General features: G+C 42.0%; 1 protein-coding gene across 5 annotated transcripts; it reads right to left on the bottom strand.

Moving 5' to 3' along the window:
- Positions 1-280: 280 nt before the first annotated feature.
- cxxc5a (CXXC finger protein 5a) lies at positions 281-24,943 on the bottom strand. Of its 5 annotated transcripts, none has more exons than XM_072661844.1 (3): positions 24,881-24,943; positions 15,036-16,118; positions 281-1,455 (listed from the first exon to the last, which is right to left on the bottom strand). In XM_072661844.1, exons 2-3 carry the CDS (start codon positions 15,882-15,884, stop codon positions 1,411-1,413), a joined length of 894 nt encoding a protein of 297 aa, XP_072517945.1. In that variant the 5' UTR covers positions 15,885-16,118; positions 24,881-24,943; the 3' UTR covers positions 281-1,410. The 5 variants fall into 5 exon arrangements, with proteins under 5 accessions (XP_072517945.1, XP_072517942.1, XP_072517946.1 ...); XM_072661841.1 differs by lacking the exon at positions 24,881-24,943 and adding an exon at positions 24,334-24,870; XM_072661845.1 differs by lacking the exon at positions 24,881-24,943 and adding an exon at positions 24,334-24,870 and having other exon boundaries at positions 281-1,452.
- Between the last annotated feature and the right edge of the window lie 1,613 nt (positions 24,944-26,556).

Genomic DNA, 26,556 nt, shown 5'->3' with positions numbered 1-26,556 from the left:
ACAAGGTTTTGCATGACAGCAATATACTGTATACATTGTACTGTAAGCAGCCCCCCCCAAAAAGACTCTCAGGGAAGCACCACAGACCTTCACTACATTTGAAAATGATATTTCTTGTCCAATCTCTTTTTATTTTACCTTATTGAAAAGGAAACAACCTATAAGATTTATGAACATTTCCATACTGTCGTTGTCGTGTTTTTTTTGTTGTTTTTTTTTTAAGTTTGTTGCTGTTTCTTAAAAAACATGCAAGTAGACAAGTAGACAGACGTCAGAGCTGTAAATTCTTGACACAAATACATGCATTTGTTTTTATTCACAAAACCAGCCCATATTTCTAATCCAGTACAAACATTGCTGTTCGTTTTTAAAAGATGTAGCTACTGGCAATGTCATGAAAAAAAGCATTAGGAAAAAAAACAAAAACAAACAAACAAAAAAACCCAAAAACTTTTTCAGTGCGTTTTAATCGGGTGGAGCAAGTGCTGTCTCCAAGTGCTCAGGAGGATAACTCTGTAAATTCCTGCGCTTTGGGGACGTCGTAACAAAAACGTAAGGCTGCCAGTCGGACAAAAAGAAAACAACGCAGACTAGAAGGCTAGGAGACATGGATGGTTTGGCGATAAAGGAGCTTCCAGTAGTAGCAACCTCACATAAACATCAGTCCTCGTCTGTCCCAACTTTACACTGGGAATGAGGCTCTCGACGTATATTTGTTCTTTCATTTAATTCAAAAACTGGATTTTTACATCTCGAAATAGTTCCTCTTCTCTTAAATGACAAACATTGATCAGTCTTCCAAACTATAAATTTAAAATCAAACTAAAAAAAAGGAAACAATCAATAAAATACAGAGGTTTAAGTAAGAACAACGGTGCTAAATTACAATAGTGCTTGCCATGAGCCACTAGTTTTAAAATATAGCCGTAAAATTTACATTCTCTACACAAGTACTGTATCTTTCCACACATGAACGACATTAACACCAAACACAGAAATTTTGTTGATTGTCCACACTCAGTCTGTCATTTCTGTTTGGCAATGAACTGTTCCATGTCTAAGCGAGAGAAAAAACCTGCTGGAAAAAGGACAAAAAGGTACCAAAATGGAAACATATAAAAGGGAATGAAAGTTGCCATAGATTTCTTCTTCTTTATGTTTAATTTTTGGTTCAAGGAATAAGTAGGTGCATCCATTACTTGATTGATTACTTTGTAGCGTTTCTGCTTTGTTCTGTATGTTTTTTCATGAAGTATCTGGTGGTTGTTGCCTCTTTTTGTTGTTGTTGTTGTTGTTGTTGTGGTTTGTATGTGTGGTTTGCTAGCCAGTGTTGGTGCTGGAGGCGGTCCGAGCGAGAGTTGGCATTGCACTTGACGGCAGAGCTTTGGGTGGAGGTCGAAGGTCGGGGCCCTACTGGAACCACCGGAACGCGGCGCCCGTCGGCAGCATCACCTTCTTAAGAGAAAGAACGGACAGAGGGGGAGAAAAACAGAGAGGGTGTTACAGTTAAGAGAGTGTGCTTTAAGAAGTGGATTGTACAGTTTAGCCAAAACACAAGTTTAACCAGTGGGACTTCAGGTCTCTTTCTTACACAGCCTGTAGAGCCTGCGGTCAATGCTGTTGTTATGCAATGATCACCTGATTACATATTAAATGACATATGTAATTCGTTAAATGTACATCCAGTTGATGTTCTGTATCGACAAATCGAGACTGTACTTGTGACCATTTGTTCTGACTTTAAGAAAGAAAAACAAAAAACAGGACAAAAACAGGACTAAAAGAGGCCTTTATGGTGAATACGCCTTCAGGGACCAAGGAGAGTTAAGGCCATTTCCTGCCTCTCTCTTTCTCTCTCTTTCTGTGTGTCTGCGCTGTCTATCCTGTCCACCCCCTCCCCAGCCACGGGCCGTGGCCCTCGGCTCCACGTGAAACCTGATACGCCGCATTTATTATTTAGTCACCACGCAGTCACGTAGAGCTCCAGCTCCCACCACACTGCTCACACCAACGACGTTCCCTCTCTTTATCTCCCTCTCTCTCTCTCTCTTGCGCTCTTTGGCTGCGTTCACGCTGCAAGCTTGATTGTTCGATTTCAGTTTTTTTGTGTTTGAAAATGACCCTCACCTGTCATTAGTATGAACCAACCTTATTCCTGAAATGACCCACATGTGCAGATTTCTGTCTACACTGAATGATGACATCATGATATGGCATACACATGGTATACATAAAATGGGATTTGAAAGGGAAAATTAATTTAATGCTATTTTTCAGAGCATTGTGAACACACTTTATATTAAATAACCACTTTAGCTATGTTCATATTACAAGTTCTATTGCTTAAGTCTTATTGTTTGTGTATTGCCTAAATCCCAATCAACAACACCATGTGAATGATCAATGAGCATCAAGACCAACAAATTAATAAAATAGCAGCACAAGCCCTTATCATAAACATTATTAGCTCTAAACAGTGCACTGCCATTCATGATTAGGGCAGAAGGAAAAAAAAAACACCAAATGCATTAATGATTTTGCAGCAAATTCAGGTTAGCCACTGCTGCCCCACTGTGAACACAGCATGAAAACAGTAATATGCTATATACATGCAGAGTAGAAAAAAGGGAACAAAATCTCATCTGACAAATCTCATTAAGGTCATCTCACCATAATTCAGATATGTAGCTGATCTAGGACCACATGAAAGTGGTTAAAATTTTTTGCATTTACACAGCATTGAAAAGAACAGATCTGTGCCACATCATGATAGAACCTACCCGGCAATGTGAACAGTGCTTCTCATATGTGGTTCTAGATTGGATACATATTTATATGAGGTCATGTGACCACAATAAAAACAGAATCCATCTGGGGGTTTTTTGTTGTTATTTTTTCACACTTAGCGTTACACATCAATTTTGTCCACTGTCCAGCAGCACTGTTGGCAGCAAATCAGCGGTAGCTAGCAGTAGTGGCTTAAATTCACTCATGAAGATCCTTTCAGAGCAGATGTGTGTTCACACTAATGATTCATATTATTATTTACAAACACAAATGCTAACCCTCAAGGCAGAAAGATCAGATCTAAGCACATTAGCAAATTGAGTAATCAAGTTTATAATGTGAACTTTCTGAAGACTGCTGTGTTCACAGGACCTCTGATAAAACCAGATGTCACATTTTTCAACCCAGTAATGTAAACACAGTCATACTTTAATCCTCTATTCCTGAACACCGATGTGTGGAGCTCAGGCACACTAGGACGAGGCCTGTGGTCAGTTCTGTGAGCATGGCGGAGCAGGGCAGTGTGTGCACGGGCAGTAGTGAATGCTGAGGCTGGGCCATGACTGTGTGGAGATGAGCTGTCGCCTCCCTCCCAAAGGCAACACTACTGCGGCACAGAATCTAACACATTCAGCAGCACTGCCCCGAGCCAGGAGGAGCCACACGTCTCCTCATGCACACGCTAACACACACACACTAGCCCACTAGCCCACACAGTCTCACCCTCCGTCAGATTAACCCACATCCATACACATAAAGCACACTCCTACAGACAAACGTGCACATGTAGTACACGCTTACACACTGTCAGGCTGATTACAGATCTAACAAATTAAAGTTCAACAACAGAACTCGGGAATTGATCACGATTCGGATTCGGCATGGTCAGGCCAATCATCAAACAATTATCTCAGGGGGGGCGAAAAAAACATAATAATGAGAGCGACAGAAAAAAAAACATAGCGTTCAGGAGGGACAGATAACAGAGTAACGGGATAACTTCATTAATCTGTAGCTCTTTTTGGTGAAGTATTCCTTTGCTGATAATTATGTGCGTGTTATGATTTTTATGTCTGTGTTTGCCCTCTGCAGCAAAAGCTTGTCCAATCAATTCCAATTCACATCTAATGGTTCCCTGCACTTTGCAACAGATACAGTATTGTATCTCAATACATTTCTGTAAATGAAATGACTAATCTCCAAACAATTTCATAGGAGACTGATCAATAGTTAAAATATATATGATGGCTTGTGCAGCTGGTAGATCTTTTCTTCTGGGATTTTTGTGAAGGTAAAAAGTAAGATACTGTATTAGGCCGCTTACAAAACGTGAGTAGGCCTAATAATACTGCTAACACTGGACTAGTTTCTTATTGCTCAAAAATACGTCTTGCATGACATCACAAAGGAGTTAAACCTCAAAATTTGAATGATCAACAGATGCAGGCCTGGTCTATTGCTAGATTCAGTCATGGTATGCTCAGTTTGACTCAGTTAGACTAAATTGGTACATCTGTAAGTACATCTGTAAGTTTGTATATCTGTGTGCGCATTAGTGATGTATTGATACACTCGGGCCGTAAGGAAATCTGATATATGGTCATTTATAGATTTAAAAAATATGACATGTATTAGAATATATGGAAATCCTTTATATACAACAACTTGTTGTCACTGTCATATAAACACATTGTAACTCTAGAATGACAACAAGGAGAAAGACTCCTTAACCTTTAGTGGAGGACAATTGACAAAGATTTTATTCCAAGACATTTTGGAACATTTCTCTTGGTCCATTTATTATGAAATGTTTGCTTTATTTACATAACAGCCAGATTCACATTGTGTAAAAAAGTGAAATGTAGCAATGACATATAGCATTTATATGTTAATTATATGCAATATAATTCATAATATTTATTTATATGTTTACTTCTTATATGTACATACAGTGCCTATAAATAGTATTCACCCCCTCTTCTTTTATTGTTTTTTTAAATGAAAACATGGTCAATATAATTTGGCTTTAAAAAAACAGATTTCATATTTTGAAAGTAATGTCAGTTAAATAGAAATATAGAATATAAGAGTAAAATAAGTGCCTGCATAAATATTCACCCCCTTTACAATGACTGACCTAATTCAGCAGAGATCCAAGCAATATATATTACAAAATATTACTGAAGAGTATAAGTCAGGGGGTGGGGGTCTTTTTTGTGAATTATTTTAAAAAGACCACATTATATTTGCAGTGATTTAATTTATACAATACAATATTCCCAATAAACAATAAAAGGACAAAAAGGAAGTGAATACTTTTGATAGGCACTGTATATGAATGTACCTATCAATCAAAATATGCATGTATATATATATGTTCCATATATTTAGCATATGTATACGTATATTTTAAAATATATGTGCATGTATGGCAACATATCTCATTTACAATTCAGTGTTTTCATAATGTTTGGAATCACATTTGAATGATGAGAAATTATGACTATAGCCGTATTACTAATGAGCCCAGAGCTGGTAGGTAGGAGAGGTATGGTGTATAACATGAACATGCTGAAAGTGGGTTGCTGATTGATGCTGGTTGTTTGCAAACTCTGATGTCCAAACAATGCAGCTGCATCAGACATTTTCAAAATAATTGGAAGGCCTATTCTCCATAATGCACACTGTGACGGTTTTGCATTGCATTATCACAGTATTTTGATGCATTGTTACGCCCATAATATGCATCAGAGGGTGGGTCCCCAACCCTAATAAGTTACAACTATTGTTGTCAATACCCAAAGCATTGTGAAATGTGATATAAATTAATTTGTACTCCTCATTAAAGAGGCTCTAAAATTTGAATCAGCTTTCTAAGGATAGTCATGATTTGAAGTTGATGAAAATGTGTTGCTCTGAAAGTTTGCTATATGACCAATTATGTAATAGCATGTAAATAGGATACTTCTTAATATCAAATACACTAATATTTTAGTGCAACAGGTTGAGTGAGAGGCTGGTGTTAGGCATCAGTGTGTGTTTCCTTCACACATCGGCTGCTGCCAGCATGTCAAGCATGACCTCTGACCTCACAGGAGCTTAAGAAGTGACCTTAAAAATGGCTGACCCTCTCACTGGAGACTACCTCAGCGTAAGCCCTCATGACCCATGACCTGTGACCCTTGCTCTGTAAAAACAGCAGCCCCTTGTCATGTGGGATTGGGGCAGTTGTGGGTGTTTCCAAGGTCACTCTGAGGTGACATACCATGTCAACCCCCCACACCCCCAACACCGCCCAAGTTGCGGCACTTAATCTGTGTTTATTGATTTTGTTATGAATATGAAGCTCTCTCTCTCTCTTTCTCTCATGCTCTCTCTCTCTGTGTCCAGTGTGTGTAATGCCTCTCACTCACGCCTAGAAAAACACAGCAGTCCAGGGTCAGTTTAGAGATCTTGTACAAAGAAAATGACATAAACGCATAAAAGATCTGCATTCACACACACAAACACACACACCTATTAAGGGTGTAAGTTACCTCACAATTCGATTTCAATATGATACTTACAGAAAAGGTTCAGTGCATTCTGGAAATCTCAAATATAACTAATCTTAAAAATAGACAGTAAATATGATACCAATCAGCCGTAACATTAGCGCCTCCTGCCTAATATTGAGTTTGTCCCCCTTGTGCTGCCACAACAGATCTGACCATACGAGGCATGGGCTCCACAAGACCTCTGAAGGTGCCCTGTGGTATCTGGCAGAAAGACGTTGGCGACAGATCCTTTAATTTCTGTAAGTTGTGAGGTAGGATCTTAATAGATATATATATAATATAATATAAAGTACCTATAACCCTGTCATCAGTCAGTCAGTCATTTCAAACTACTTTTGAAAAATACCAATGATACTGATAATCCACTACATACCGGGAACACCCCACATGACCTGATGTTTTGGAGATGTTCTGACCCAGTTATCTAACCAACACAATTTGGTCCTTGGTGGCTCAGATTCGTATGCTTGCCCATTTCTCCTGTTGAGTCAAATGCTAGATCACCTTCAAGAACTGACTGTTCACTTGCTGCCAAATATTCAACCCTTAAGTGATGCCACTGTAGATGAAGATGACCAATGTTTTCACTTCACCTGTCAGTGGTGTTAATGTTGTGACTGACCAATGTATACACTTTTCTGCAATTTTATGCTTGAAAATACAGAACTAAATGCTGCTTTCTTGCTGCTTTCTGATCCTAACTCAACATGTGTGTGTGCGTGTATGTGTAGGTCCCTGGGTGTCCTCTCTGTGTCTGTATGCCAAGGTGAGATCCTGTCACACATTTAAAGAACTGATGCGGCCTCAAGTAGCATCAATCACTCTCTCTAATCCAGGTGTCAGACACACATACTGTATGAGCACATTGATGCCCAACAAATATATTTACCAACACCACATTTTATGCCAGACAGTGATAACCCTTAATACTGCCAGTGTTACTTAACTGAAACTACATAAAGGTGAAGTTATACCTACACTGTCTGTCAGTGGTCAAATACGATTAGTATAAGTTCTCAGTTGTCAGTTCTAAGCTGTTAATGTCAGTTCTTAATTTATATAAACAGCATAACTGTGCTACATTTCCAGTAATATAACATAAACTACTTAAAAGGTAAGAAAACAGGAGTAGATGATTTATTATATAAATGTTTTTGTAATATTTTTGAATACTCTTTACAAGTCGATTGCAATCAATAAATAAAACAGAAAATAAAAGTCTTGGGACGCCACAGGACTGTTACAAACCCCAGTGAGATGATGGCCTACCTGTCTGTCTACCAACCATCCACACGACTTCCCCACATGTGCACACACTACCTGGCTCTACATACACACACAGTTGAATATAAGCGAGCTAGGTTCACAAGAATGTCAGAACAAATGAGAGAAAGTTACACACAGAACGTACAACAGCTTTCACTGCTAAGGTAAGAAAGACAGACAGACAACAAAAAGCTTCAGTGTGGAGCAATGGTGTCAAAGCCTGGAAAGAGACAGCAAGGTATATTGCAGGGACCTGGCGATACGATACATATCACGATACAGAGGTTTCGATTCAATATGCTGCAATACTGGAAGCTGGACAGTTTTTTCAATCAAATTTTAGGAAAACTGTCATAGTATGAAAAACTCCATCATATACGTACAATCTGAGTAAAATAATAGTTGACTTTTTATCCAATCATGACAGTGGGATCTGAAGACAGAGTACGACACAGCTATTTAGCCGTCAGGGTTTAAACACAACACTAAATGGACCACTGTCTGCCAACAATCTTGCATGGAAACCAAACTGTGTTTTGGATTATAAATACATTACTACAAAACAGGATATTGTGATACTTTAATACATCAATACTTCTTACATCCCTATTCTGTGGTACAGATAATTAGGTGGTTTGTTTTGTTTATGAGGGGATTGTGTTATTTCTGTGTTATTATTTATTATTATTATTATTACTGAATTATGTAGCCAGTGTAGCTTGCTACGTATGTATTACCATTATGTATTCATCCAATGCTAATGTTAGCTAAGCTGTAGGTGAGAGCTAGCTAGCTGTGCTAGCTTATTTGTGTTTATTTGTCGTTTTGAGAAGGACTCAGCTTCCACAATTTCAAAGCATGGAACTACGAGACCATCGCCCCCTCGCTGCACATCTCTCCAATGCTCTCTGTTGCGACTAGTCAGGCCTTGCACCTAGTTGTGCTCCAGCTTTAAAAGTTGTGCTCTTAACTTTAAAACTCACGAATCTGAGGTACTTTGTCGGTTCTAATCTTCAAAAGCACATCACACATCTGTGTTCACACAAAAGTGAAGTTCTGGTCAAAGTGAAGATAATAAACCCCCATAAAATCAGTAAAAACACTGCACATAGAACTGAACTAAGACCCTGTCGACCTACAGCACATTCAAACTCCCTCAGTCTCATTAAACTGACCCACCACACCTGAGCACTCATACAGTAGCAGGGGGAGAAGAGTGTGTGGTGTTTGTTGCTAGAGGTAGTGCTGGGGTAAATGGGTGTCCAGCACTCTGACCGGTCCTTATTCTCCTGTGCTCCTCTTATTGCTGTTCAAACGGAGCGTTCCCAAAATAAATCCAGACATCTCCCGTCAGCGACGTGTGAGGTGGCGCTTTGCACATTACCCCCCCGCCCCTCCTCTCTCTCTTTATGGCCCTCACTTAGGCAACAGCAATGCACTGTGAAACCTCCAGACCCTCCAACCCTGAAAATACTGCAGCAACACCGCTCTACATGCGCTCAGTCTCTGTCTGTCTCTCTCTCTCTCTCTCTCTCACACACACACACACACACATACACTCTCTTTCTCATTCACATACAGTACTATTTGAGGTGTATATTGCTGAATTTACTATTTAAATGAATTATGTTTTATCAAATTTCATTTCTGATACAATTCAGAAGTGTGGGACTGAAGTATGTACATGTTAGTTGAAAATAGACAATGAAGGCAATATATACAACTTCTTTTGAATCTATTTGGAGATATTGGCAGCCATAGAATGCCTCTAGGCCAATCACAAAGCAAAGTTGGATGTAATTGTGGTGTAATTAATATTATTATAATCAACTTTAACATTGTGAATCAATGCAGCTCAATCGTCCCCTTCAGATGATGCATCACAATGCAACAATGCGTTGTTATATACTTAAACATATGTATCCTCGCTGTCACACAAAAACCTTGTATTTCCAAAACGGCAACTTGACAAGAGTGAAAAGAAGTAAAAACCTTTTTAGCTTTCAGTGGAAGTCAGTGAAAAGATTTTTTTCATTACAGGTCATTTTGAAGCATTTCTATTGGTATCAGACAAGTTGGGAACACCAAACACAGGCAAAACACTGTTGCACATGTCACATGTGGACACACATTCTTACACACAAACATGAACAGCCTGTTGTGTCTGCCCAGGGATTACAATTGAAAATGAGCCAAGTTGGCTAACTAGAACATTTACAGAAATGTTGCATCGTCCCTATAAAGCTAACCTGAAATAGAGTGACCCATGCAGGCGAGGAGGCAGAACCACTCCTATGCCTGTGTGTTTGTCTATGTATACTTTAGACAAAAAAATGGGCATTTCGAGGCAGTTGCTGGCAGAAACAACCTAGTGGTTTGAGTTCATAATGTGCAGCGTTAGCCTAATCACCATGTTGTTTGTTCTGAGCCCAGCCCAACCACAACTCACATGGTTTCACCTCATTTCATGTAGTTCTTTTGTCACTTAAAGTTGCTGCTGGCTTTAGGCTGTTTTTACACCTGTAGTAGCTTTCTGATATCCACAGTTTGGGTTTGGGAGTTTGGGTTTTTGTGGTTCAGTTATCACCGTGTAAAATCTAGATGTCTTCTATTTATTCTTGATCTAAATCTGTTGTTCTACCTGGTATGTTTAATGGAAATAGAGCCCTTTAACGTCTACATGTCTCACCATCAAAGCAATAAAAATAAACCTGACACGTTTGTTAATTTAACCAATCAAGTCACAAACGCTTGGCCAAAAATACATTCCAGCACTGTGTACCAAAATGAAATGTATTGTTTTGCTATTATTTTATTGTCCATCTGCCACGTTCAGCCACGCTGTGGCTAAAAGAACGGCAAGAGCATCTGTCAAGAGTCAAATGCTAAAACAGCCAGAAATAACAGACAGTACATGCTGCTCGAAGAAGGGAAAGGCATTATGGTAAATTCTATTGTGTTGGTGCAGATCAACGTAAACATGTGTTTCCACCAGCAGCAAACTAAACCAGGGTTCACTTTGAAGTGGGCCAAGACCAAGTACCCAATATTTCTGGTAGACTTCGGTTCACTTGTTTGGTGTGCAAGAAGTGGAGCACGAGTGGAGTGTTCACACCTGTCAGAACGAACCGAACTAAAAACCCAGTCAGCTGTGAAAGAGCCCTCACAGTGACTTAGAAACGTGTGTGTGTGTGTGTGTGTCTATGTAGGAAGCACTTTCACTGAGCACATCAAACTGAATTGCACATATTCTGCCAATAAACAGTATTTCTTTATTATACAGTATTTAACAGTATTTAAGCCAATCCACATAATCCATGTTTGATTATGGAGGTTAAAAATTCATCTTAAATAATCTCTGAGAGACTCCAGCAGTATGGTTCAGAGCTCGCGCTGCAATTAGTATTTGTTTACCAAACTGCTGTTTGCATGCCAAACAATTATGCATCTTGTTAAAGCATGCATGCTCAGTCTGCACACACAGTGTACCGGTTAATAATGGAAATACTCGAACAGATGACACTTTCAATGAGCTGTGGGCAGACCTGAAATTACAGCGAGCAAATCCTTGTGGACATTGTACACCTGTTAGCATGTGCATTTCAGAGACACTTAGTGGCTAAGGTGCTTCCGCCACTTCTTTTACAGATGCCTGTCATTGTCAAAGTTTAATTACTGTAATGTTAGATGGTATTCGGGGCCATTACACGCCGTGACCTTGTTTGACTCCGCTAGGCCTGGCCTTGTTAGTGCTGGGGCTGCTTGGTGTAGCCTGGGAAAAACAGAAAGTAGCTTGTAGTAGCTTTTAGAGTAACTTGGGAAGCTGAACATGAATATTATATTCCAATAAAGTTTATTCATGGTGCATTGATGTGTAATCACATTTTGCTGTTGTATATTTTGGCCTAACTAATTAATCAGCTTCCACTATCTAAATTAATCATCTTTATTGTTTTGTTTTGTTTTAATAATCAAAAATGAATTTATCAAAGGGAGATTCTTCATTGAGTGTGGCAGAGTGAAATTTACACTGTGTATTTTCATTACAAGCCATTAGCCATTCTTCTTATTTAATATATTTTAACATGGGTCTGTATCAGTGTATCAGGACCTCTCCAGGGAAATCCTGTGTTGTTTTATCAGTGTCCTGCAGTGTACTGCCCTGCTCTTGACAGAAAACCTCTCTTGACACTTGATTAGAAAGCTGATGCATAATTACAGCTACCTGCTTTTGTGACAGACAGAATTTTGATGTAAAATTTCTTAAATACAGCACAAAGGCCATCGTAGCCAAAATAGCCTCGCTGTCATCAAACAAATACAGTTGGCTGCATAGAGAGAGCAAGAGAAATAAAGAGAGACAGCTGGATACAAACTGTGAGACAGATGTGTTCAACCACCTCAGAACTGCAAATAGCCATAATGCACATATAGACACAAATAAGCCAACTCCTTTCTGTTTTCTCAGAGTAGACAGCACAAGGATATGGAAAGCACTGAAGATTCTACATAACTCTGAAGACCCTGGAAAAAAGGATCAATTTATGACTCTCGGACTATGTTCTCCACTGCAGCTCCCTACTGTTACTAATAAGTACACTGAAATCCAGAAATGCAGGTGGGTGCAAATATCCCCTTTTCAGACACACTAATTAGACTTATAAGTCATTACACTCATTTGATTTTCCTTGAAAAGGCCATTGTAGGGATGTAAAATCAAAGACTGTAGGAATTTATGCAACATGAAACATAACAGCGCATTTTGAACCAATTAATAATGCAAATTATATACAAACCCTAAATAATCATACACTAAATAATCACAGTAATTACACAGAGATCAAACCAATTGTGTATGTTTAAATTTTAATCCAACAATCCCAATAATTCCCACTCATGATGGAGCACATGGGATATTCCATGCTCTTTAGTCTATGAAAAAATCTAATTATCTATAAAGCACTCTACGAAAATCTGAAGTCCCACATATTCCAACTTCCGAACTGGGATTTTACTTCATTCATTTAATTATTCATTTATTTTTAAATGAACTACAGGTTTAGTGTTACATTACATTTTACTCTTTAATGCCACTGCATTGACCAGTTTATATTTTGATGTAGTAGTATGTATAGACATGTAATTCCCTCCAAATACATATTTTGTTTACTTATTTATTTTTTCTATCCTGTTCTGTCTGATTATTCTTCTAGTCCAGTTTTATTTGATGTGTGACTGATTTAATTGTATATTCTGCTTTAACCCAATAAACAATGCTTGAAAAAAAGAAATTACATTAATAACACAGATGAAGTAAGGTTTTCAGTACATTTTTAGAGGGTATAAATGCTGGGAATGACTGGTGCTATGTCAGCAACATATCTGCATCATTAGATAATTGTCTTTGAATCAAATATTTAATGTGCAAATATTACGATTCATTGCTTTGGATAAGAGGCTACACTTGTGACAGTATTCAGTATACCTTTTAACAATAATTTGATTTTTTGCATCAGAGATCATGCTTCAAAGCATGTTTTGTTTGACTGACACATTCACCACACTGTTCTTAATTTGGTTTAGAAATTAAAGTCTTTGATATAGTGATTGAAGAAACACAATTTCACAAATTGGTAAATTACACATTACAGTAATTGTTTTACAGTATCTATCTCAAGATTAGCTCATCACATTTTAGATATGAGGCATCCCAGATGTTACATCTAGGAAGCTTTCTTAGTCTTTTACTGCAGGCCTGCTCCTCATTGTGGACACATACAAAATTTCATTTTACACTTTACAACAAATTTCCAAAAAAGAAGTTGACTTATTAGCATCAATTACATTGGTATACATTTATCTACAACCAGATTTTATGTTTTATATTATTGAAAATCTTGATTCCGAACTTTTAATCAGTTTTTCAAACTTTTGAACAGTAGGGAACCTACACTGACCATCTATTTGTGGAGCTACATACATAAACATAAAACATAAAATCTCATAAATTGATGTAATTTACCTGAAATTCTAATGGGAGTGTATTGGCATTTAGCCGAGAGCGATGCTGGGACAATTAACATAGAATGCTGATTATGAACGCAGGCCCAGCTTTCCCATCTGTGCATCATCATGTGAGGAATCATTGTAAGACACCCAAAATAGTAATCTGTGTTTGGGAGGCTGTAGTTTTACTGTATTTAGTCCTGAGAATTCTTTTGGTTTTATTGTACTATTCAAATGCAATTACGTTCTGTATTTAAATCTGCACCGCTGGCAAAATCCCTATGAGCGAGAAATAATCTCGCTGAGCGAGAAAAAATCTAAATTCTAGGGGTTAAAACATAAATGACTATATATCTCATTTCTGCAGATGTAAAAAACAGTCACACCAACTTTGGATGACCTCAGTATAAAGTTTAGAGGGCCATTAAGTCACATGGGCATGTGAGGGAAAGAGAGAGAGAGAGGACGACCGTGACACCTGGTGCTCCAGATGACGGTCCTATGGCCAGATGGACTATGTCATACACAACCACACACAAGTATACTCAGGCATCCCACTCTTACTATTACAAACTTACACCATACCTAGTAAGAGGATATAAACGCAAGGACACACCCTTTCCATCACTTAAACTCATATTATGACATTTTCGGCATATGTACCACCGTCTTGTTATCTAATGTTGCACACACACGTTCAAGACATGCCTGTTCAAAAAAGGCTTCTGGCTACCATGTAACAGTAGCTAAACGGAAGGGCTCTAGCGAATGTCTCCGCAGCACGCACTGTCAGTAAGCCTGGCTGTGTGGAGAGTGACGGGATGGCACTGTGGGGGGCAGATTAGAGCAGACCCCATGGTGCATGTCTGCCCATCCACCCCCTCCCCCCGCCCCTGCTGCTGCCACCTGTCACCCCAAAGCCCCATCAACCCCCTCTTTAACCCCATCAATCTGGACCTCCAGGAAAGCAATTGGGCTCTCTGAACAGCACTGTTATGGCCAACCCCAACCACGTTAAGCCCTGCTTCTAAAAACAGACACTGCTCTTTCTGCCGGAGCACCATTCACACCAAAAGGCAGTGACTTGCGTTCTCGTTATTGGTCAAGCCTTATTTTTTGCTCCGTTCTGAACTTTGAACCTTAATTCACACTCATGTTAGTAAGTGACCCATATTTGTTGTGAGTGTCAACAGCTTGTCCTGCAAAAACTCATGTACTCGCCTTTCAAAATCAATAATACTGAAGACCTTGGATGTTGACATCTAATTTGTAAACATGTGGGAAACGTTTTTCGTTGAAAAGGTTTTTCAGTAAGTTAAGAAGATTCAATCTAAGATGAATTCCTGTCTCCCCAAAGCTGTTGCCCTAGAGAGGGCTTCTTTAAGGGCTTTGCCCTTCATGCTCTTGTTGGCATCTTACCTCCAGCGCCGCAGAGGGTTTCTTCTTGAGTTCCTCACATTTGCGGAACTTGCAGATCTGATGACCCGTCTTGCGGTTGCGGCAGCTGCTGCACTGCTCGCAGTTAATCCTGCGCCGGCAGGGCGGGCACATGCCACAGCGTTTCCTTTTCTTCTTCCCGGAGCTAATGGCGGAGGCCAGCTCGCTCTGCACCGGGTACTCGGCCAGCCCAGCCATGTGCAGCGCACTATCGGCCAGGAACACTCCGGCCGGTGTCATAATGAAGAGGCCTGGGTTGAAGGGGAAGCCGCCACCTACACCATAAGGGAAGTCTGTGTGGCCTCCCACAGCATCAGCCACCGACACGCCCTCAAGGTCACCTGCCCCAGCTTCTGCCCCAACACCTCCCACTCCCACCCCCACACCCATTCCCCCTGGCAACAGCATGTGCTCCATGCCCGCCCGCTTGAGCAGCGCGGCGGCCTGGGCAAAGTGGAGCAGGCCGTTTTGTCCCTCAAGCACCTGCTCCAGGGTCCGGTCCAGTTTTGCCGGCACCAGGGCCGAGGCCGTAGATGGCTGCTGCTGTTGCTGCTGCTGTTGCTGCTGTTGGCCACCCTGGGCCTTGGTAGCCTGGTTGTTCTTGGTCTGTCCGTTGTGGTTCAGTCCATTGGCAGTCTGCGGGCAGGCGGCGGTGTACTGCGAAAGTGTGCGAGACCTTTTCAGACTCTTGCTGAGTGGCTCGCTGATGATGCCGCTGCGGTTGCGCCGCTCAACAACAGGGCTGTCCTCCCTGCAGCTGCGCTGGTCCCGCTCCTTGTCCTTATCCTGGGCCTCGGGTGTCCGGCTGCCCTCTGGCCGTCCGCCAGACATGGTCCAGCCCCGGGATGTGTGCGTGGGTAAAGGGGGCGGGGTTGGGGAGGGGACAGGGGGGCTGGCAGGGGGAGGAGCCAGACAGCAATCTGAGTTCACTCAGTAACCAGGTGAGGGTGGAGCCTCCTCTCCGACCCACAGACCAGCCAGCCAATGGCAGGCAGGCCTCCAGCGCCCTTGACCTGGCCCTAGACTTCAGGACTCATCCACATCTTCCCACTGGTAACCTGTAAACTACCACAGACAAAGAGACAAGAGAGGAAAAGAGATGTTTAAAATGCTCAGCTCCAGATCTGAGAAAATCTATCCTACAGGACAGAGGTAGACAGCAACGTTTACTAACTTGTATTAAAGTATTACTTTGTTTATTAGTTAACAATCAGCTACAACTTCTACACAAGTTATTTTTTAGAAAGGTATTTTTACGTGAGCCATTGTGTAAGTGCTAAGCTAACAAATAGTTTTAAGGACAACTGTTAAAATAAATAAAACATTAATTTGCAGGTCATATTCAGTTAGAGAATGAACAAAATTACTGTACACACTTCTGTACACCTTAGCATTCATATATACTATTGATACTATTGTAAATTGGCACCTGATTGCTTCATGAACTGACCGCTGTCAGTACATCAAAATAATAAATAGTGAATAAAAAAGTAATTTGCTATATATTATTTTGTAGTATATTCTGCAGTAATTTGTAAGTAAAGTGTTTATCAACATTAATTCCTTACATATTTAAGCACATTTCCTTAGATGTTTAACATCATTACAATGACATGACAATTATATTCTCATGACTTAAGTATTCTCACATTCTCACAATAGTACCCAAGGTTAACACCTTCTCTCCTAATGAAATGCCTTAATGCCATCTCTGTTGTCATGAACCGTAGGCCTGCTTACAGTCTGATTCTGGAGTGTACTCCACATCCAATTTGTTACAGTCCTTTGTCATGTTAAATTCTCCACCTGTAATGAGGTCATGTAAGTCATCTCCCCATAGTGCGTTCTGACTGAACTACTTATGAACTAGACTAATAGTTGTCATGGGGATGTACACATATCTGCCATCAATCATTTAACCCAACAGCTAGCATTTTGCGGTCAATTTTAACAGGACATTTAAGAAGTCAATGCAACTGATATGAGATATTTAGAATGGCTATACACAGCGTGCTTAAACACAGCAAAATTCATTAAAAACTAGAAGCTCTTGTTTTTCATTGACTAACTCCCATCCACAACAGGCACAAACACCCACACAAGCACACACAACCCTGCTGAGAAAAGCTGAGGAAATGGCCAGGCCTGTCCTTATAAGGGAAACAAAGGGAAGGGGAGGGAGAGGCTGGGGGGGTTGGGGAGGTCTACGCAGTGTGTGGAAATTGGAAGGCCAGAATTAGTGGGAGGTAAAGCTTCAAAGGCAGGAGCGCAGCCCCCGCATTCTCCCCAGCTCAGGGGTCTGTGGCGCCAGCAGACCACAGCCAGCCCGTTGCTCTCTCTCTCTCTCTCTCTCTCTCCCCCCTGCTCTGTTCCTGACCAGTGGCCACGCTGCGCCAGGCAGCTTCGCCTCCCCGGCTGCCAAGCCGGCCCCATCACATGCAGCTCTCACGGGCTCTGTGGCACCACCACACCACCATATTTCTTCTCCATTCAAGTCGTGACGGACGCCAGCACTTTCATTTTCGCTCTGCGAAAAACTTCAGCGAAAGCACGTCTCGCTAGCTTGCCGCACACAGCCTATGGGTTCACTCCGATTCTGGCTCGGAACCACACTATGGCACATTTCAGATCCGTTCCACTCACATGGATGTTGCACGCAGCCAACAGTTGGCCACACACCATCAGTGACCAACCACCCCCCTCCTGAAAGCACAGTCCGGAAGATGGCTGTTATCTGGGTCACTCTTTTTGTGCCTGAAATGTAAAATCTTGGCACTTTGTTGGTACGGAGCATATGAAACCTCCAACAAGCTTAAAGTTAAGCACGCTGCTTAGCGAGAGAATAGCTGGAAGCTAAAATAGTAGCTTTTACATTTTGGGATAGTTGTCTAGCCTGGAAACGAATGACCACCAGACGGGCATAAGCCCTTCCCTTTGAGGGTGGCTTGTGGGCATTTCAAATAGAACTGTCCTTTTGGTCCCGTAACTGCACAGGTGTAGTCACAGCGTTGTGCTGTCACTCATATTCATCCAGCTGGGGAAGCTGCACAGATCACACTATTGGTTGGTCTAAAACTCTTTCAGAATACATACACTGTTTAAAAAAATACAGGCGTTCTTTGGAAGGATACATCAATTTTGGTTTGCTGAACAAACTTTTAATTAATGTTTTAAAGATGGTTCTTGGTTCACATGAGAGCTGTGAGTGTGAAGAACCTTTTTAAAATGTCAAGAACCTCCATTATCTAAAATACCTTACATTTGAATCAAGTTACACAAGTGGATGTAGAGTTAGGAGTCTTGACCAAGGGCTCTTATTGGTGGGGCTGTCAACCCCTAGTTTGCCATGTAGAAGGCAGTGTTATCACCCACTACACTGCACCAACCCCCCTTTTTATATACCAATTAAGGATTTTCCTTAGATCTGCATTCAGATCAAATGAATAAACAATTGAGGAACATTTTGCTTTAAGAGTGTATGACAAGTTTACAAAGAGTGCTATTGGGGCATTTCAGAGGCAAACTGAAAGGTAATACATGGCTTAAACTGTTTTTCAGTTGTATCGCAGACTTTATCCCCAGAACTACATGCCTATTATTCAGCTATTACTCTTATTATTCGGTAGCAACTATGAGTTATTTCAGTTAGTACAAAAGAAACGAACGTGTAAGTCATGTAATTATGAAAGTGAGGGATGGAAACATTGGCCTACATTTGACCTCTCACAGTTTTAAGGGGTTAATTATTATTAGAGTCATTAACTAGACAGAAACCCATTCCATAAAACAGCTTATTGACCAGCTAGCTTATTGAAGCTAGCATTTTAAACTTGCATTCATCAATTCAGCTCTTCTGTATTACAGAAGCTTCTCAGGTACAAATGCTAATAATGCCTAACTGAGCCTGGAATCTGCTCATACTGTAGCACCTTATACGGATCTGTAAATAAGCTGTCTGCCAGAGAGGGTTTTGGCATTTTTCAGCATTTATGAGTAGGTTATCAATGACCGCTCTCAGCAGCGCGTCCCTGACTTTTTCATCTCGCTCTCTGTTTCTGGAACATATCACTCACTTCCCTTCACACCTCTTTTAAATCTGAATGCTCACGCAGAGAGTCTGTCTCTGGAAACAGCTTCTGCCTATATCACTAGTGTCACTGTCAGCCTGCGACAGCGCCTCTTGCCGCTCACAGCTCTGTCACTCACGCACGTTTTGTCAGACGTATCACAAACTGCTTCTGTTTTCTTAACTATATCAAAGTTTTGCGACGTGGAAAGAAAGGATGCGCTGCTCAAAGAACTTGTCAGCCTTTAGACCCTAGCCTCCTTCTCAACGTGTACTATGTATAAAACTTGCTCTCGTACATGCTTCTCTATTAGACAGTTGTCTAAAAAGATGGATTTATTTCCTGTAATAGCGAAGCACAGCTAGTTTTTCTGCCAGCTCAGAGAATTAGGGAACAGCCTACACAATGCCAAAGCAACAGAACAGCGTATACTGTGTCAACGTCTTATCATTGGCTTAGAAAATGCTCTTTAGCAGAGAAACGTTGGCGTTAATTCCACTTCAACTACTGTAAAAGTCATGTGGCCAACCATGTGGCTATTTGTAACAGGTCACGAACGGCAGAAATCATGCAGAATCATATCATGCAGAGTCGTAATCTACAGCACAGAGATTGAATTGAGCAAAGAATCAGAAACATATTGCTTAAGTTATTGATTAAATAGAGGTGGGCTATATGCTGCTATATTATTGTTATTGTGATAAATGACATCATCAAACACATTTCTAAGAACATCATCAGTGTCCACCGTATTTCTACAGATCCTTCAAAAGACAGATTTCACATTATAGAAAAAGGTGCCACAAAAGATTCCTCCAGCAATGCCATGTAAGAATCACTTGCAGTCCCCTATAGTGCCATGTTCGCATAACATGTGTGTGAAGAACATGCTAAATGTTTAGACACATTTCAACTCTCAATGTAAAGGTTCTTCCTGAAAGTTCTTTAAACTTCCAGGAAGCTAAAAAATGGTCTTTCATACCACTTCATCCACTGCTAGGTTCTTGAAACTGGCTCTTCTATGACACTGTGTAAAGCATCCTTTTGGCACCTTTCTTTTTTAGAGTGTAGACTAATTATGTAGAGGTAGTTTGCAAACAACAGCAACCTGTTAATTAACTGCAGTAGCTGATTAGATATCAGCTCATTATGCCTTCATCTAACTTAATTCATCTGTTTTTATCAATTGTTTTACTGAGCTTCCTTGTGTTCTTTTTTTAAATGGTATGTTTTGCAAATTAATTTTAAATCACTGTACGCTGCTGCTTCCCAGGGTGTATTCAGGCAGTTACAACCTTTTCACAAGCCTTGGAAGAATAAAACGTCATAAAGCATAAAACATGATACACTGTAATCAGGCATCAGGAAAATGTCCAGTCAGGTATTGCGATGAAGTGTGTTCTTTTGCTGTATCGTCGACCTCAAGCAATTAATGAGAAATTGTCAGAAACTGTCAGCAGTAACTTTTTAATGCATCTACAAAAGTGTGTCACCGTCTGAAAGTATGAGAATTCCCTGCAGGCCACACAGTAATACCCTGCACTGTGCTGTAGTTCACTCCCAGGTATAAAGACAGACAACCAGACAGAGTAATACACAAGCATTTCCACTCAGGAATAAAAGTAGATCCTCCTAGATCCACATTACTAGGTAACTGTAAATGTCCACTATACAGTGTATGTACACTGAACAAGGTGAAATCCTGAACACACCTGATTCAAACACAACGCCAACACAACAATGGCCAAACGTAGGTAAACTGGCAGTAGACAGTAGTAACTCATGTAGATAGTGTTCATAATTAAATCAAGCAAATTCAGTGCATTGCTTTTACATACTAACACTGTCAATTTTAGTTACCTACCTGTCTATTTTAGTTACCTAAAATAAGGAGGAGAGCCTAGCCTTGGCTTTACAATCTGAATCAGATCAGTCATGTGGAGATATACTGAGACAACCGCAGACTAACAATCATGGCATTCTGACATGCATAATTGTATGGAGGTTAACAGAATGTTACACGTAAAATAACTAGAACCAGTGTGATGATTTATTTACCTGAATGCTGGGGAAGTCGAGCTACAGTGAGCTAGAAAACTCAGATTCCTACTGACAGGCCTGAATTCTGTTATATTTAATGACCAATTTCAGCTCTTCATTGCGCTGCTCTATATATATATATATATATATATATATATATATATATATATATATATATATATAGATATAGATCAGGTGATGCCATTTAGGATGTGGACAACACACTCCAGCACTGATCATATGCAATAAATAGCTTGGGAGTGGTGTAGGTATGGAGTATAAACATAAGCACTCAGCTGTACCTCTTATCACTACGATTGATATCATTACTTAAAGCTCATTATATTATCATATTAGCACCTCAGCAAACCTCACCCCGTCTGACCTCGCGAGAAAGCAGATACTTAAAGCTGATGGTTAGTAAGTGGAATACTGTATGTGAACTCTTTCAATGGCTCTCTGCTGTCAGCTGAGGTAAAGTGAGGTCACAGCAACAGACAGTGATGTCACATTTAGCCTGAATTAACCCTACAAACTCTAAGAGACCTCTTACAGTATTTCCACACTTGAGTTCTTCACTCTCCTATAGGTTCTTAGTTAGGTAGTTGTACACAAGTTAAGTAAGTGCACTAAACATGGTATAATTAATACAAATGAAACACAGGGAGGTATTGTTATAGATTTGTTTAGCTGAATTAGGAGCAGGCTATACATGAGCTATAGCAAAATAGAACTAGGAGACGTATCTAAGACTAAGCTGAACCAGGTGAAGAGGGTTGAGGTAGTCATATAACAGGTCATTATGTCACGACCCCCCTCAGGCCAAACCCGGTTGGCTCTGGTTTGGAATCGTGCCTCCAAACAAAGGCAGAACCAAAGCTTTGAGCATTTAATTCACTGACCGGTCACTCAGTTAACCCCTTTTTAACTGCAAGGGTCCTAAATGTGGGCCCACACTATCTGATATTAGTTTTCTGTTTATATTTCAAGTAATTTATATTAGTGCTATATTTGTGAACAATAATCGAATAATTAGTCTGTAGTTGGATCCAAGTGGATGGATGAATGGATAGATAAATAAATAACCAACCTTTGACTGACTGCCTTAATGTTCATTTAAAGAGGAAAAAAGGAGGTACAATGTAATCTATGTAAAGTAATCTCTGCTTTATGTGAGCCTATTCGCATGTTATGACATGCTTACAACACGTCCATTAAAAACAGCAAGCTCCCCCTTTGTTCAGTAACACAGTAATAGTGTCCTTGTTTACCGGAGCTGCTCTCGCGCCCTGCGCTCAGCCCGGCAGGAGTAGCTGCTCGCTAACGGAGCTCGTGCTTCCTCCCTGGAGGGGAGCGCGCGCTCTAATTGCTGCTGCTCTGCACAACAAGCACCAACTCTCCCAAACACAGCCACACACACAACACGAGCGTGCACACACACACACACACACACACCAGTCTACGGTCCAGCAGCTGTTACACTGTTGACCCACAATCAGTAGTTTAGTGTTTGTGCTGTTTATCAATTTCAGTTTTTAATAGGCAAATACTGCCCCTTCACGCGAGCGAAATAAAAGTACCCCCCTTCCCTCCCCAAAATGTAAGGGCAGCGCTGAGAACCCTCGTGCCTGGAAGGCTGACCACAGTAAGAAGAGGAGGGAGGGAGGGAGGGAGGGGTAGGCAGCTTGACGTTGGCTCGAGACGTCACGCGGGCGGATATTTATTAGTCCAGGTAATGCGGACTAACGCAGCGCTGGCCTAAAGAGGCGCGCGAGCGCACACACGCACTCCCCGCCCTCCTCCTCCTCTTCCTCCTCTCACTCCCTCACACTCTCAATTTCACACTCACATACACACACACACACACGCACACACTTACGCACGCACGCCGAGTTACGCGCGAGACCCTGCGGACGCTGCTGCTGACAAGCATGCATGTTTCCAACATGTGGACTCTCACGCATCCCCCCCCCTCCACCACCACCACCACTCACACAAACACACGCACAACTAAGGTCCAAACTTGTCCAGGCGCGTGCGTAACGGCCAAAGTTGCATGCATAAGTTGAATGTCTAAGAGTAAAGAGTGATCAGCGCTTCATAATCAAACAATAAGCCGCGCACACACACACACACACACACACACAAACACACACTTCTTACTACCACCCCTTGCACCCCCCCCCCCCAACCCCCAAAACACACACGATTACAACAGCTGCTCAGCAAACATCAGTGTTTCCAGTCTTACCTGCATGATGGTGGTTGAGGCTGAGGCGCACAGGTGCTGCGTGCTCTAAAGTTCCCTCAACACACACCTAGCACAGCACCACCTGCCCTTACATGCACTAGCTACTACTGCAAACGTCATCGGCGTCCAAGCTCGCGGACGCGATTTCACTGGCATAAAAAAAAAACGTCAGAGTTAGCTGCTGGGCTTTTCTCGAGGGGGGCGAAGGGGGGGGGGGGGCAGTGATGAAGAAATCTAAAGTCTAAAGCTCTCACCGAGGCTCGTGAGCACATCAAGCGTCTTTACACACATCCTGCCACGTTAAATACACCTCGCACGTGCGCGAAAAAGAAAAAGAGGCACACTGTCAAAAAAGATCACTTTCAGCGCGAGCGATCGATGCCGCTTCCCTCTTTTCTTAGCACGCGATCCCAGACGCAGCAGGTAAAAAAAAAAAGCCCCCCCCCCCGGCCAAAATAAAGTGCAGCGAATCCTCGTTTTTATCTGACACGAAAGCAACAAAACACACACATACGCGCGCGCACGCACGAGCACACACACATCCACACGCACCAAAATACCTTTTTTGTCTAGAGTCAGTGATCTGAGACCAGTGTGCGCGCGGTGCCAGCCCACGGTCTGCAGTAGAGGTACGGCTACCATGTCTCCCATTCGCACACGCGCGCGCGCGCGCGCGCACACACACAGACAGATACACATACACGACTCGATCGTTAGGGAGATGACAGACCAACTTTGAGCAGACTTCAACAAAGTATGATTCCCCACGCTCACACGCGCTCGCGCGCACACATATATATATACACACACACCCCTCCCTCCCCAGCCAGTTCAGTGTACCTACATAGGCTGTATTATGTGTGTGTGTGTGTGTGAGAGAGAGAGAGAGCGAGAGAGAGTGTGTTCCCCCGTTCGCACCTACCGAGACAGGCCGGAGCGGCTGAGTGTGTGTCCGAGCCGAGCGGCGTCCAGAAAGCGAGTGCGCGAGGGAGAGAAAGAGAGAGAGAACGAGAGAGAGAGAGAGAGAAAGAGAGAGGATCCCTCGAGGCGAGACGCGCGAGCGAGAAAAGAGCGTGATGAGGCAGCGCGAACGAGGAGTACTTTTGTGTATGTGTGTGTCTATGTGCGTGCGTGTGTGTGTGCGTATGTGGTGTGGTGTGTGTGCGTGTGTGTGAGTGAGTGGATGTGTTTTTTCTCCTCTCCTCCTCGGTGGCTGAGCGTGCGGGTTTCTCCTCTCGAGCTTCTCGCTGCTCGCGCTCCCACCTCTACAGCCCCGCTCGGCGAGGCGAACATGCAAACACATTTCATAGATTTTTGGAGCTCCGCGGAAAAGCCGAACTGGACTTTCCTCCGCGGCGAGGCGGGCGGGAGCGCGCGAGCGGCCACAAAGGCATCGCGCGCCTCGAGAGGAGGGGAAAAACAAACAGATGAACGAATAAACGCAACAAAACAGCCGGCGTTTATTTTACCTAAAGCCCTGCTCGCTGCTTTTGTGTGGCGGTGCGTGCATGTATGTGTGTGTGTGTGAGAGAGAGAGAGAGGGAGAGAGAGCGAGCTGTGTGTGTGTGTGTGTGTGTGTGTGTGTGCAGTGAGAGGAATCTCCGCGCTCCTCTCGCTCTCTCCACAGCCCCGGATTGATTTTGTATTTTTCCTCTATGAGCTGAAGTTGATATGTCGTCATACCTCTTTAAGAGTGAACTTTCTTTTAACACATTCATGCTTACAGTCAAACAATGTCAGAGAGATGCACGTGGTGAGCGGAGGGGGAGCCTGGGAAACGGGCGGGGGATTTTCTTCCGTTTTTTTTTTGCCTTGAAAGACATAAAATCACTCGGTCATCATGAGGTCATTTGAGATCTAATAATGCAATACATTTAGACACATACATGATTTAATTCAGAGACAGTTCGGCTAATTCTATTATACTGTAATAGTACTGTAATAGGTCTGATGTGCATTTGCAAACCACTGTTAGCTTTATATATAGTGACCTTAATATTTACTGTATTTATCACATGTACTGAAATAGGCTGTATACTGTATAGAAGCATGGGGAATATAATTATATGTGCCAGTGTATATAAATAACCATTTATATCCATATATTCATAATGCATATATATATATATATATATATATATATAGAGAGAGAGAGAGAGAGACATACATACAGATATACAGATAGATAGATAGATAGATAGATAGATAGATAGATAGATAGATAGATGATTTATTGATTGATTGATCGATTGATAGATTGCCTGACAGACAGGTTACATTCATATACATTTTATAGCCTGTATTCACTGACCTCTACTAGTATATGCTACCACCTACCACTACTGTCCGCATATTACCCAATGCTACTAATAATTATTATGGTCTCAACTGACCATTTCAAAGCTACAGCGGGTTTAGTTTGTAATTCATCCCTGTGATGATTATTTTCTGTATTTCTCTGGCGCTGTTTTATTATTTGATGCAAGAGGCCTACACGCGACCGGTCCATCCTGCTGTTGCATTAGTGAGCGGGGTTTCTCTCTAATGGTCCTCCGTGTCCGGCTCGACTCCACTCCACCTCTTCGCAGTGGCCCGCGCGCTGGCAGGCGGCCAAGCGGAGTGTGTGGAAATGACACCGCCAGGGCGGCAGAGATTTTCCTTCATTTCTCTCCTTCCCGCTCGCAGACGGGCTGACATTGGCTAGAAAGTGGAGCAGCTCGTCAGGGACAATCAATGCGAATCGATCGAGCCGCGCGGTTTGGAGGCTCCGAGCTGGAAAATAACGCGGCGGCGCAGCGCGAGGGGGAGCGCGCGCGCCCTGCCCACGGCCAGCTGCACGCAGACAGCCGCGCGCCGTCCGCTCCTGCCGTGTTTAGGCGATGTTAATCTAGCATTTAATACAGCCTTCCGCTTAATTTAGGACAGCTGAACAGGGAGGCAGTTCGGCCGCTTGTGTTTTTTGGTGATGGGATGGGATTTCGACGCGAGCGTGTGTTTTTTTTTTTGTCTCCTCACTGGTGTAACTCTGAGATTTACGTGCAGCTGAGGAGCCAGTGATTACGGACTCCTATGGCAAGTGTAGTGCCACTCCATCAGAATGTCCAACTGATTAGAAGGGAGCAAATGAGCTGTGAGCGCCAGTCCA

The sequence above is a fragment of the Salminus brasiliensis genome, chromosome 18 (assembly GCF_030463535.1).
Source record: "Salminus brasiliensis chromosome 18, fSalBra1.hap2, whole genome shotgun sequence".
Lineage (NCBI taxonomy): Eukaryota > Metazoa > Chordata > Actinopteri > Characiformes > Bryconidae > Salminus > Salminus brasiliensis.
Note: the sequence above shows the minus strand (reverse complement) of the source record. Positions and strands in the feature narration are given on the sequence as shown.

What these genes read in the sequence shown, in the direction of transcription:
- cxxc5a (XM_072661844.1), bottom strand. Translation starts at nt 15,884, where the DNA reads ATGTCTGGCGGACGGCCAGAGGGCAGCCGGACACCCGAGGCCCAGGAT. An exon ending in AACCCTCTGCGGCGCTGGAG is followed by an intron (nt 1,456 to 15,035) that starts GTAAGATGCCAA and finishes CTTTCTCTTAAG; the next exon opens with AAGGTGATGCTGCCGACGGG.